The sequence below is a fragment of the Dermochelys coriacea genome, chromosome 15 (genome assembly GCF_009764565.3).
Source record: "Dermochelys coriacea isolate rDerCor1 chromosome 15, rDerCor1.pri.v4, whole genome shotgun sequence".
Lineage (NCBI taxonomy): Eukaryota > Metazoa > Chordata > Testudines > Dermochelyidae > Dermochelys > Dermochelys coriacea.
Window position 1 is genome coordinate 8,467,674 of NC_050082.1, and position 14,546 is coordinate 8,482,219.

The window sequence follows — 14,546 nt, forward strand, 5'->3', positions numbered from 1 at the left end:
TTGCATTGCTTGTTTATAAAGTATTACTACTGCCACTTTTCTATTCTGCCTTTGCAAACATCTTCTGGGGTCAGCCAGGTCTGTACCATGCAGTGACTGTGGCTGGCAAAACCAACCTACAAGATGCCACTGCAGTCTTGTACCCCACATCCAAAAGAGATCATGGAAATTCCCCCTGCAATGACCCATGTTTCAGTTCATATTTAGGTAAGATTTCAGATGAGTTCTTACTACATTTGATGCCATTTGCCCATCCCTGAAATGGGCTGTCAAAAGGTGGGACTCAAACTCAGATTTCTCCTGACCTGAATTTTCTGGCTGGAGTTCTTAGAATGTAACTGAGAACTTAACATTACCAGAGCAGCATACAGGGCTCTTAGCGTAACAGATCATTCAGACCCATCTCTCAAAAATGGACTGAAATTAAACTTCACACCAGAACACTCCTGAATTTGGGGCTGCAAAATCCAGATCGGAACCTTCCTAAATCTTAGCCTACTTTAATATGGCTCCCTAAAAAGGTGATCTGAAGTTGTGAACTGGATCTGGGGTTTATTTTGGGCTCATCTCCACTCTGCAGTCACAAGACACTTCTGTAAATAACCCATGTCTCCACCATAGCTTGCACAGCTAAACTGAGCAACCGGATGAACTTCCTTGCTCCTTCGGATCTCCTATTACATGGCATTGTGGAGATTTTCTCCTACATTCTCTCTGCGCTGATGGGCTGGATATTTTTAAACCAGAAAAAATGATACACAAAGCTGGGATTAAAAAACAGAGAATGAAAAAAAAAAGTTGTTTTTTAATAATTAAGACTTTCAAAAATAAGAAAGCATGATGCAAATAACACGTTTGCATAAACAATTGTTGCTGGGCTGAATGGAGGAAAGGAGCTGCTCTTCAGAGCTAATTTATGATAAATACAGGGCAGCTATTTTTTCATCTACATTATTGTGCAACAGCCTTCGCTGCTCATGGCCTGGGTGAGACGTTATCACGAGGGAAAAAAGCAGGAAAGATATGGAGGAAACAACTGGAGATATTTTTGTTGCAGAGTGCAAGGGACGTTTATTAAGAAGTATCATCAAGGTTTGAAGTTCCCAGATGCTTGGGCAGCAATGGCCAGAGAACGCATGATAAGAAGAGCCCTGTTGCTCCTGTAGAGCCAAAAAGAGACTGTCCCTGTGCTTAGATGATGGTGTCCCTGGAGAATTCTTCTCGGTAGCACCCTGCTTTAGGGGTAGGGGCATAATGACTTCCCATCCATCAAAAGGAGAGTCCACGGTGCACCTACCTGCCCTCAGAATGTACAAAAAGGTGAGGTTTGGTCTTCCGAGCAGACCCATTGTGAGAGCAGAAACAGGTTAACATTTATTTTCTGGCTGGATTATTCACTCCTCTCTATTAATACACCCTGAATCTGGTGTTAATCTCCCAGCAACCTCATTTAATCTGTGCAAACACACTGGCCCTCTCAGGGGGAACTGGACTTTTTCGCTGTAGCCTCTCTCAAAACAGAAATGGGGGACAGGAGTGGGGTGCTTTCAGTACATCACATTTTATCCGGGTCTCCCAAGTTTGGGATGGAAGATGTGGGGGCACATACAGGATTCCGATTTTTCACAGCAGTAGAAAGCAGAGATGGACAAGGCCTATTAGCTCACTTAGTGCCCTCAGTCTTCCCAGACCAGGGCCAGGCACGATGCTCGCTGCCATTATCAGTGAATGACAACACACCTTACAGGCAGCCAGGTCAGAAGGCAGCATTCTCCAAGCCTCTAGTTTAACCATTCAACTGGAAGAAGACAGGCAGACTGGTTAATTTTGATGTACACCTTAAGTGTACATGTCTTTGAGTACAGCCCACAAACTGGGGAGGAAGCTGCAGCCGTTTCGCTGAATAATGGTCTGTTAAACTAGGATAAGCACAGAGCAAACAGAACTTCTCTAATGAGCTTTTGATGGCTTCATACCCTGCTCCCCTCACCCTAATGAATGCAAAATCTAGTGCTATTGGAAAGATCCATGCCTTCCATCCTAATAAGTGACATGTGCAAACCAGATGTTATCTAGCCACAGTTTGACAAGCCATTCAGGGGCTTTCCAAAGTCCAAATTAGAGGGTGGGCAAATTGGGCACATTTCAACTCAAACTAGATGCTGATCATAGAATCATGGGACTGGAAGGGACCTCGAGAGGTCATCTAGTCCAGTCCCCTGCACTCAAGGCAGGACTAAGAATTATCTAGACCATTCCTGACCGGTGTTTGTCTAACTTGCTCTTAAAAATCTCCAATGATGGAGATTCTACAACCTCCGTAGGCAATTTATTCCTGTGCTTAACCACCCTGACAGTTGGGAAGTTTTTCCTAATGTCCAACCTAAACCTCCCTTGCTGCAATTTAAGCCCATTGCTTCTTGTACTATCCTCAGAGGTTGAGAAGAACAATTCTTCTCCCTCCTCCTTGTAACAATCTTTTATGTACTTGATCTAGGGTTGCCTTTGACATAGAACTTTACTTTGCATAAAACACATTCCATTTTGGTCTCCTGTCTGAACTGCCTTTGAGGATAGGACGGGAAGAGAGTAACAGGGTAGGCATCCTGCAGAAGAGAAGAATGGCTAGGTACATGGCCACCCACAGGTTCCTCATCTTCCATCCCAAAATATGCTACAAGAAACTTGACTCTTCTGGCTCGCTATCATTTGATTGTAGTGAGCTGCCTCAGGGTGAAAGCCTTTTACATAGACACTGGAGCTAATGTATGAACAAACCTGCCCTTCCTCTAGCCAGTTACCATCTGAACTGTTCATTTGCTCAGGTCTCAGCCGGCTGATAAAACAGATGAGGGGTCTGCTGCATTATGGCGAATTCTTGTAGGCAAGTGGCTAAAGGCGTTGAGACATTTCTTCAGGAAGTCACTCAAGTGCAGGAGTCCTCAGGACAATTGCTGCACCTCTCCACCCAGCAGGACATTGTACACACAGGGCCAAACTGAGCTCTTGCATAAGCAAGCACAACTCCTGTTGATGCCAAGGAAAGTTGCGTTCCCTAATGTCAAGACAGAGTTTGGTCCATAGTCCCTCCAACTATTATATCTCTCTGGACTGTTCCACTGGTTAATTCTTGGGCTCTGAAGTCCTATCAAATTTTAAATTAAAACGGTTTAATAGGAACAAAATGGTCTTTCTGGGCAGACTCTGATTTCTGAAGCTGGATTTCAGATTAGCTTTCCCAATGATCTAGGAGGCAGCTGAACAGCATGATAGGGGGCATAAATAATCTGAGACAGAGGAGAGGAATGGATGCGTCCCATCCATTAAATCCTGTGCTGCCAGTACAACCTCCCGTCTAACAGAAAACACGGGCTGTCGTTACAATATAATCAATCCTTTCCCCCTGCATGCGCTATGGAACAGCTAATGACACAGCCTGAAATTTAGCTTGGCTCCCTCTTTCAAGTTACAATGAAAATATTAGTAACACCAGATCTTTCCTCTGCTGTCACAGCTCCTCAAGTTTGCAAGGCACTCCTCTGGCAGAGGCGTGCCTATGGAGGAGCATGCTGGGTTAACACACATGAACCTGGGACATCACTGTTATCTCCTGTTCCATATACAGAGTTAAAATGGAGCATTGTCAGGTACTACCGTTGACTTTTCTAATGACAACCATTGTACCTGCCCAAAACATGGGTGACAATAGATGAATGGAATCAGCATTCTCTCAGGGTGAGCCAGACCTGGAGCAAAGTTGCATGGCAATCAGCTGCAGCAAAGGGGTGAGTTGTCAGTCACAACCAGAAGCAGGTTTCAGAGTAGCAGCCATGTTAGTCTGTATTCGCAAAAAGAAAAGGAGTACTTGTGGCACCTTAGAGACTAACAAATTTATTTCAGCATAATTTATATGATCATCCGATGAAGTGAGCTGTAGCTCACGAAAGCTTATGCTCAAATAAATTTGTTAGTCTCTAAGGTGCCACAAGTACTCCTTTTCTTTTAACCAGAAGCAGTATATTTGGGGATTGGTTAGCACCCGACCCATGTAAAGGTCCTGTCAACTTCCAGGGTCACCCAGTCAGCAGTGGCTGAAAGTCCTTGCCAACTATAGTCATTGCCATCTACAGCCGCTTTGGCTTCTGCCGTGAAAGGTGATGTCAGCCCACCTACCTAGGGAGCTGGGACCCCTCTCCCACAATTGGCACCTGTGTTGGCACTCAGAAGAAAGGCTGAGGAATGAATGGGCACAGAGATCAATCTACCATGCCCATTGCAAAGGCTGAGGCAAACTGGTGGAGGCAATGAACTGTTGCAGTCCATGCTGCACCTAGCCAGGTAGCTAAACAGAGTCCTTCAGGCAATAGGGTATAAATAAATGCACCTTTCTCAAACATGACAATCTACTCAACATATGAAAGAGGAGGAGTCGCTGAACCACTCCATTCCACCAGAAGGGGGCAGGGCAGATAACACAACACAAAATTAGATACAGGTACTGCTTATGAACTTGCAAAGCACGGTGGGAAATGTTCTGTGACCGACTATGAAGGCAGTATCAGAGAAACTGAGATACCCTTAGCTACCGAGGTTGGGTAGAGAGTTACTTACTCTTCACCACAACGCACTGTGTGCATCACCGTACTTTTTTCTTTTAGGGTCAGAAAAGCACACATGCCACTGTGTCTATTACCACGTGGATTCCAGGGAACCCACCACCTCTTGGTTTGTGCACAAAACAATCTATTTGAGCCATTACTCTACAAACAAAACCATCATTAAAAAAAAATCAATAAAGACAAGACACCAACATATAATTTCTCCCCCTGTGCTCAGATATGTAAACTCAAATGCCGCAACACAAACCTCCGAGCACTTTCCCCTCTCCTCCCCCAGACACGCACAAGCAGCTCCATGCACCTGTCCCACATGCACAGACAGCAACCCAGAACTGAATTCAAGTACTGAGTGGAAGGGAAGCAGGGGACGGAGTGATGGACAAGTCCAAACCCATCGCCTTTCCCTGCAGCAGATATCGGAAAGAACCTTCCGCTCTGCTCCCACAGTCCCGAGGGACTGCCTTTTCCACCCCGAGACGGAGACGGCTTTGGTGAAAACTTCTTAGAGAGAGACTCCAAGGATTAGTGCAATGACATTTATGGCACATGATGCACACACACAAACAGAGGCCTGCAGAGATGGTGGGATAAGGGAGAGCAACACAAGAAGGCACAAGGAAAGCGGGAGAGAGAAAGGGGTGAAGAAAGCAAGGCGGAGAGAAAACAGCTCTCTTGCTACCCAGGGTGTAATGAAGAAGCTGCTGCATGCTAGGAGGTGAGAAACGGGAGAGGAACAAGGAACAGAAGCTACTGGGCCCAGCCATGATCACATGGCTACATCTTGACCGAGAGAGAAGAGAGGTGGCACAGAGCAATAGAACACACTTTTTTCTTCTGTGGGTTTTAGGGTGACAGCAAAGCAACCCAGCAGTGAGCTGCAGACTCATCAGCCTTGAGGGACGGACAGTCTGTGCGGCTGCCTAGCATGGTATGTAACTCGCATCCAGAGGGCCAAATTCTGCCCTGGCTCACTCCATTTGCAGTACAGAGGTATAGCAAAGGCAGATTTGACCCTTTGGCCATTCACATACAACTCCTAGTCAGTGCAGGACAGAATGTGACTATGCATGGTAAAGCTGATAGAATGTATTCTGTGCCCATTGAAATCAACGGTGAAATGCTTTAACAACAACACTTGTCATCAGTAGATCTCAAAGCACTTTTCAAAGGAGTTCAGAATCATCACCCCCATTTCATAGATGGGGAAACTGAGGCACTGAGCGGGAAATGATTTGCCCAAGGTCACCAAGCAGGACTTGCAGAGCCAGGCAAAGAACCTTGGTTTCCGCACTCCCAGTCCAGCAAATCTATCCACTAGACCACACTACCTCCCACTTAGTTGACTTCACTGGGAGCACATTTAGTCCAGTGCTGAGTGATTTTGAAACTCTCCCCCATAAAGCATTAGAAACAAGCCTGAGCAAAATGCCCTGCATTCAAACAGCATTGAACTTAGAGGAAGTTGGGATCCAGAATCAATCCCTACATACTGTGCCCATCTCTAAGTTTTAGACACACACACACACACACGCAAATTTAATAGAACAAGCCGCTTTGTTGTATGGTCTCGCAATCAAAGCGATTTCCCCCCAAAATGTAATGTTTTGAGTAAGTTTTTAAACCATCATTTATTTAGGCTAAACCAGTTACAATATAAGGAAAAGTGGGTTAAAGTAATTCATGGAAATAAAACAGGACTGGGTTAGTTTTCAGAGCCCTGCAACGCCTCCCCATTAAAGCTAACTTATACCACAATTAAATGATTCAGGATGGTTCCTGTCAAGTAATTATGTTTAATAAAAGGCCCAAAAATGCAATTTGCTCTCATCTGTCACTTGATATCTACTGTAATGGGCTCAAGGCCCCATCCAAACTGACTGATACAGCAACACTGGTATGTGGTACTCCAGTGAAAACAGGAGCACTAAAATGCTGACCATGAAGCAGCTCTTCAGAGAGTGCAGAGTAAGAGGAAAGGAATGTACAGAAAAATGGATAACGATCCAGGCCACACATTTCGTTCCCTGGCAGGTACAGAGAGTACCCAGGTTATGGCAGAAGCGAACATTGCAGACAAATAGCTGTGATCTCTGTGTTTGTGAAAAATCCAGGACTCACAGCCGGGGAAGGGAAGCTTTCTAGCTAACTAGAGAACAGGTGCAGCATGAGCACCGCACACCAAGGAGCTTCAACCCTGACTTGGAGGGATTCACTCCAAGGGTTTAGAGAGTTGTTCAAACCCTGGGCCTAGCTGCTGTGACTGCAAACAAGGCTGCAGCTTGTGTCTTCTACAATCTTAACTGAGATTACCAGCTCATTGTACATAGGCCATCAAGCAGCCATCAGCTGGAGGTGATTTTTGGTCACTACTAGGTAGGGTGGCCAGTTTTGGTTGGATGTATTCCTGGAGATTTCATCACATGACATAATCTTTAATTCAGATTTAATCTTTAATTCCTGGAGACTCCAGGCCAATCTTGGAAGATTGGCAACCCTACTACTAGCCCAGTCTGGATTGCAACAGGTGGCCTAGAGGTGAAAATTCTATTCCATTACTAACCCGCTAAACCATCCTGTCCACCAAAGAAATACATTGGGGGGAAAAACATGACAGGAACACGGGAATAGCCATATTGCATCAGAACTGTGGTCGATCTAATCAGACAGTGTCAGACAGTGGCCAGGGCCCGATGTTTCAGAAAAAAAATGCAAGAAACCACGGTGGACAACTGTGAATGGTTTGTCCATAAGGAAAGTCCCTTCTAACCAAAGGAAGTTAGCGCTCAGTTTATATACTGTCATGTGAGGGTTTCATAGGCTTGTTCGAATAAATTTTCAGACTATCATCTGTGTCTCTCTAAAATCCAGACACACATGCACTCTGGATGCTGGTGGCCTGTTTTCAGACCTCATGCCAGCACACATTTTCCCAATGCCCTGCTAGATGCCTGACTGCAAAGCCCTAGTGTGTGTGTGAGCAATATCCAGGCATGGACTTGAACCTCAATCTGCATGGGTGCATCTGCTCAGCAGTGCACAATGTGCCTGAAAACCAGACCCGACCCCCCCCGCACAGATAACATGGGCAAACAGGGAGAGGATGGAGAGCACAAGTGGGAAAGCTGCGGCACTGGAGAGCAAAGAAAGGAAGATTTGCTGGTTAGATTCAAGACAGCGCAAAATGCTAAAATGAATATGGATTTGGATCTGGGCCATGCTGAGAGGCAGAGAGGAACAGGATGAGAGTGAATGAGTGTGGGCGGGAGGTAGAAAAGCCACTTGTGAAAGGTGAAAGGTGTTTATCAAGGTTCTGCAGAGCAGTGTTGGAGCAGGGCTCTCATAACTGTCTCTGCAGACACGTTTCCCTGCAGAAGTCAGCTGATAGCAGTGAAAAATCCCCCCTCCCCTCCGAGCAGGCACAGTCTCCAGTGATAAACTGATGGAGCAGCAAGATTCCTTTTTAAAAAAAAGAAGAAGAAAACAATCCCCCAAATGACACATTTGCACTGAACAGCTGATTGGGGTCTCAGAAGCCACAGTGCTCAATTGAAGCTGGTTGCTTCCCGCTCAGTATGAACCAGAGGAAAAATCTCAAAAAATCAATTACACACACACACTGTCACAGCCCTCTCACTCACGGCCTTTGCTGGAGTGGAGGGGGACCCCGTGACAAGTCTATACAGCGCTTGGTGGTTGTTCTTTCCAACCTGTTCTCTCTCCAGACATTTCCCTCTAGAATCCCTTCAAGACCACCGATGGGAATTCTGCGTTCCTCCTGTCCAATCCTGGCTGTTTATTCTGCGTTCCTCCTGTCCAAAGCTGGCTGGTTATTCTGGAGAGTGGGTAAGCATCTGGGGACGGGGAGAAAATGAGCAGGAAGCGTCTTTATTCCTTCCATGCTCCCAGTCCATGGTACCCTCTGGTCTTCCTTAGTGCATGGAGGAAAGAGAGAGGAAGGGGAGGAGGAGGACTGAAGGGATGAGAAAGGCACCATCCCTTAACTCCGTCTGTCACAGCCTGGAGAGGAGAGACCAGACAGACAGCAGTCAACACCTGAACAATGACAGCTGGATGTTCTGCTGAGTGCAGTTCCCTCCAAGGTGCCACCCACCATGGAACAGACCTCTCCAAACATTAACCTACTCCCATCAGGGGATTCAGGCTGACCTGGGGGTTATTCACGGATGGAAGGAACGTGTGGCAGGTAAAGTTCCAACAAGTCCATTCGTTCTTATGCAAAGGAGGGTTACCATGGAGATGGTAAGACGGCTTAAGTAATCGCACCTCCCCCTGGGTACCCCCATATCAGTTAGATTCACATTATTGTTTGATAGGTTTCAGAGTAGCAGCCGTGTTAGTCTGTATTCACAAAAAGAAAAGGTGCCACAAGTACTCCTTTTATTATTGTTTGATGTTTTCTTACCCAGATTGGTGGGGGAAAAAATTGTATATGTAGTTGTCCCTTTATCTCCTGCCTCAGCGCGGAGGGATGGATTAGACCTCTTGAGGTTCCTTCCTGCCCTGCATGTGTATAATTCTATTGTTCCATACATACACAGCGTGTTTGCGTAAACAAGATGATGATAAATGACAAAGTTTTTATACAGTTACCATAGCATCCAAGGACCTGATCTATCATCTCTAATGCCCCCTTCGCTTCAGGACGTCGGCAGCAAGCATCTGGGCAGCCCTATTATAGGTCTCTATTCCATATCAGACCCTTAGCTACAAGACCTCTTTTGACCATGATTCCCCATGTCCATTCCCACAATCATCCTGCCCTTCTCGTAACAGCTACTCAAGAACCCCGTTACCCACCACTACCCAGCAACTGGTGATAAGCAGGAATACAAAGCTGCAGATTTACTAGGCCTGACAATGGCAGCAAGGGGAGAATCTGCATTACCTCTAGCACCTAGAGGTTTGGGCCCAGATCCTGAAAGGTCTGAAGGCACCATAAATCTATGGGAGTTAGGCACATAGATCTCTTTGAGGATCTGGCAGGGCTTCATGGAAACATTTTTGTTCATTCAGTCTGTGACCGTTGTCTCAAATTGATGATTACACAGCAGGCACGTCACAGTCGTAAGAGTCAGGGGAGAACTGTCAGATCATCTAGTCCATTGCCAAGGGGGGCACGAAGTCCCCAGAGGACGTATAAACCATGTATCAAACTAACAGCATATGTCGTCTTAGCCCATAGGCCAAGGACAGCGAGTCGGGGTGTGTTTATTAATAAACAATCATGTTATAGGTGTTGGATCCATGCTGCTGAAAGGCTGGGTGTAGGCTAGCAGCCACCTTCTCCCAATGCAAACACATCCATGTGCAAAGTAGGTGGGAAATGGAAACAGCTGGTCATGTTCACCTCAGCAGCACACATACAGATGGCTTAGCAACTGGTGGGGTGCGTGGGACGGACAGCCGTGTGGTCTCAGGCATATTCGGGTCTGCCTGAATTCCACCTCCCAGAGAGATGAGAAACCAGTTGCTGGGGGAGAGTGCGGGTGAGCGGTAAGCAAATCATTACTACAGTGCACAATGCCACTCTCATTACCCGTGACACTGCTCTGGAGGAAGCAGCAACACCAAGGAGACAAGCAGCAGCCAACCTCTCCTTAATGAGGGAGCCAGAGAGATACCTCTGACAGAAAACAACTGCAGATCTGAAATCCTCTCCCGCTCCTCATCTCCCAAACACAGCTACCAAAAACAGAGGGCAAACTTGCAGTAATTAGGGTAAGCTGCCAGCCAGAAGAAGTTTGCGAGCCGTCATAGCAAGGGCAAAGTGAGTGCAATACCCTAAAGGGCAGCTGTTTAAATGACCAAACACAACAAAGCAAGCACGTAACCTACCAACTTTGGGTTCATCAACTTCTGGCCTTCCTTGTAAAATCTCTGGAGCTACCACCTATTCCCATCACGAACTATGAATTAACATCACTCCTGTCAAACCACCTAAATTCATGGCAGGCTTTGGACCATCTACTGTAGCCTTCTCAAGGCTGATATTTTATTATCTCTGGGATTGCTGGTGTGCCCTGTCTCCAAACACTAATAAAGGTGGGGCAACAGGAATTTCTGTAGCTGAGAACTTTAATCAGGGAGACTCTATGGGGAAGAGTTTCCCAAGCCCTTGTTCTCCAATGTGAGCATGAGATATTCTGCAATTTAAAGAGCTCTGAGAGAGGCGCACAAGGAATAACTGAGGGCCTCAGCAGCTCATATGGGGCTACAGAGCAGAGCTAGAATGCTAGGCTGGGAGATTAGGTTGCCAGATGTAGGATGAGAAATCAGCATCTCAAGGCTCTTCATTGTCTTCCAGAAAGATGATTGCACAAGTAAGATGAGTCCAAAGGCAAGACGACCTTGGTTACTTTTTGTGGGTGGATTAGCACAAGTCTCCCCAGTCCATTATACCTGTAGTGTCCTGTCCTGCCATTCCGTTCTACAATTTCTATGGCAGAAAATATACTCCAAGATAAGGACAAATCTCTCCCCTCCAGCTTGGTATGTCTATGGAACTGTGCATGCTGCTCCCCCTGTTGTGAATTAATTTATTTCCCTGTGTATGCACTAGGTATTGTAGAGGAAAAATAGACAGTGAGAGAAGGACCTTCCCACTGAGGAAACTTAGGGGGAGAAAATGGAACAATTTAGTTGGGGATATGATTTTCTGCTTTCTCCCTGGAGCTATTATAGGGCCAAATCTGGAGTCCCTTATGTGGGACCTACTCAGGCAAAGTGTTCATTGAAGCCAGTGGGAGATCTGACTAAGCACTAAGCCAAAATGATGTGAGGACAGGATTTGGCTGACAGATGCTTGTGTCAGAACTGAGAGCTTTCTCCTGGCCCTGCAAACTCTCCGGCTGTTTGATCCTGAAAGGCTGACCCATGTGAAACTCTCACATGTGAATGGCCCCCTGGAGACAAAGGGCTACCCACAAATTGCCACCTCTCGACTTCTCAGTATCAGAAATGAAAACATCCTTGGCAATAACATATTGAAACCTTAGCAGTTTCTCTCTGAAGCCATGGCACAGTGTGAGGCAATCATGGGCCACACATTAACAGCCTTTGGAAAGGCCAGGCAAGTCTTCTCCATGATGTTAAGTATACTTATGACTGTACTGGAAGCATACGTACTGTGTATCATGTCTCAGCAACACATGGATGGGCATTAATTGTGCTATAAGGCACATTTTAGGAACTCCAGTTTGAGGTCCATTGACTCAGTGACAGCTCCCGCTGGATATTGCTAATGCAGTATCGGGTAATACGTGGGGGAGGTGGCTGCAGGAAATGAGAGTAACCTCTCTCTGTCTGATTAACTAACAAAGACATGCTGATGCTTTGGAAAACTTGTATGTCTCTGATGAGTAACTATGCCTGGAACGTAACAGCTAAACGCAGAACTGCAGGCCTACGGCAAGGGTTCTCCAACCTCTTCTGAGCGTGGGGTACATTGGGGTGCCGTCACCTCCTCCACACCCATTCACCACCATATAGGCCACCTCTCTCTCCCTGCCCCTTTCACCACCCTACAGACCTCCCTCCCCCTCATTCACCAGCACAGACTGCCCGTGGTCTTCCCTACTCCCCACTCACCAGTGCTCCCCTTGCCACTGAACATTCCTTTCCCAGTGGCGCCTGATAGCTCCATTCACCCTAGACCTCAAGGGCAGCCCATTCCCTCTTCCACTTTATCAAGCAGCAATCCCACTGGAGGCAGTAAAACTGGCTCCTCCTACTTGTTTCCAATAACTTACCTGGGCTCCAGGAAGCTCACCCATAGCAGCAGCTGGTACAAAGAAAAGTCAGCACCATAACAACAACAATACCTAGTTTTATATAGTGCTTTTCATCAGCATATCTCAAAGCACTTTACAAAGGGAGGTAAGGATCCTTATCCCCATTTTACAGATGGTCACCATGTGACCAGCCAGCTCCCTAAGCATCACTGACACACGTTCCCCGTATCACCAACGGTCCATGGACCACAAACCAGGGACTGCTGCCATTGGAAATGCCCAGGAGGGGTGGGGGTGAAGGACTTCCCTGTTGATCCGGCTCCACTCCCCTCCTTCACCCACCCCAATGCCAATGGGCAGCATTACTGGCAGACTTGTGTAAGGTGCTGACCCACGGAAGAGCTAGAGCACCAGGCACAGGGAGGGGAGAATCAGTGGAAATACAGGGCAGGAGCCTTACTCTGCCGACTTCCAAAAGTGCCCGGGGTGCGAAAGGCGACGGTTCCGCTTTGGCAGTTTCTCCAGCATCTCCATGAGCTTGGTGAAGGTGGGTCTCTCCTCTTGTTCATACGCCCAGCAGAAGAGAAGGATGTCCTGCAGCACGCACAAGACGGACAATGAAACAATGGAGCTAGTCCTCTCCACACACTTTACTGGGACTGCACAAACCCAGATAGAGACAGGCCTAGACAAAGCCCTGGATCCTAGCACCCATGTGCTTTGGGGGATTTTGCATCTGCCCATCTCTATCATGGGCTGAAACAAACTCCTCACCATTCACAAGGTCCCGAACTTTGAGGAGGATCAGATCTTGACATGAATTCTGTAGCTTGGGCCCCATATTCTTGCAAAGAAGGGCGGGAGGAACAATGGCGTTCATTCAAAGGCACATATGCCATCTCCCAGACCCCATAAAAGGCTGGGTAAATGCAGGAAGGACAGAGCTGCTGTGTTCCCGCTCTGGAAGGGGAAGGGATACACCCTACTTTGCTGCTGGAGCCCTGCAGCTCTCCCCTCCCCGTAACACCTTCTTCCTTCCAGCCAATAAGAGCTGGATGGGGCCCACCAAAAATAGGTCAAGTGGGTCTAAAGGTGGCTGGTGTGGAGTGACATGAGACGCTCCTTCCCCTCTAGGGACTGCATTAGCCTCCACCACCCTGGCAGTCTCTTCTGGCTGACACAGCAGGAAGGGAAGTTAGATCCTGGCACGCAACACCACCATCACATTTTCTTTGTCCCACGGGTCACCCCAGCAAAGGTGATTTTTAGAGACGCTAGAGTGGTTCCTGGCTGCGTCACGATGGGAGCACCTCCCCCCACCCACCTGAACACATGGCGCATCACATACCGATATCTCTTTGCCCATGCCGATCTGGCTGAGGTTGGGCTTCATCCCTCTTCCCACTTGCCATATTATTGCCTCTGCCGGTTGCGTCTTGAAAGGCCACTCCCGCGCATGCAGCTCATACCAGATAGTGCTGTTAGGAGACAGTAGCACTGGGTGTTAGAATGACCTAGACGCCAAAAGATGCAGCAGGGGGTAACTCTGAACATTGGAGCCAGGCCACATTCTCTCTCTGAACATCCGCACTGCCAGGGGCATTCCTTATTCAGTATCCAGGGTTGACATCTCAGAGAAGGCATGTTCTCACACCACCACTACCCCTTCCTATGTAGATAGCACCTTGTACCCAGGGATCTCAAAGCATTCCATGAAGGTGGGTATTAATGCCATTTCAGAGATGGGGAAACTGAGGCACAGAAGCTAGTGATTTGATCAAAGTCACATGACAAGTCGCTGGCAAACTCTGAATGAAAACCCAGCTCTCCCGACTGCCAGTCCCGTGTTCCAATACACTGCCTCCCCTTTGCTAGGGATTCTCATCACAGTCTCATCTTGACCTGCAGGGATTTTGCATGTGAATGTAACTCTCATTACCAGTAAAAGGTACCTGTGCCATTTCCCTCCACCCTTTCTAGCACATGTTGGGCCAGATCTTCAACTGGTGTAAAACTGGTGCAGCTGCATTGATTTTGATGTGGCTACATCCATTTACACCAGCTAAGAATCTGGCCCACTGAGAAGAGAATAGGCCTCTTTGATGGGAGGCACAAACAGACTGACTAGTGACCCTGGTACTTCAAGTGGGAGGCTCCTGCAGTGCTGCAATAGTGG

At 47.2% G+C, this 14,546-nt stretch overlaps 1 protein-coding gene across 1 annotated transcript in view; it reads right to left on the reverse strand.

Annotated features, from left to right (window-relative positions):
• Positions 1-12,826: 12,826 nt before the first annotated feature.
• The window catches only part of KSR2 (kinase suppressor of ras 2), a 288,181-nt gene continuing 286,461 nt past the window's right edge, over positions 12,827-14,546 (reverse strand). Inside the window, exons 19-20 of the mRNA XM_038374065.2 lie at positions 13,719-13,848; positions 12,827-12,964 (exon numbers count right to left, since the gene is read on the reverse strand). Of these exons, the coding sequence (XP_038229993.1) occupies positions 12,827-12,964; positions 13,719-13,848 (268 nt within the window). The remainder of the gene's footprint in view (positions 12,965-13,718; positions 13,849-14,546) is intronic.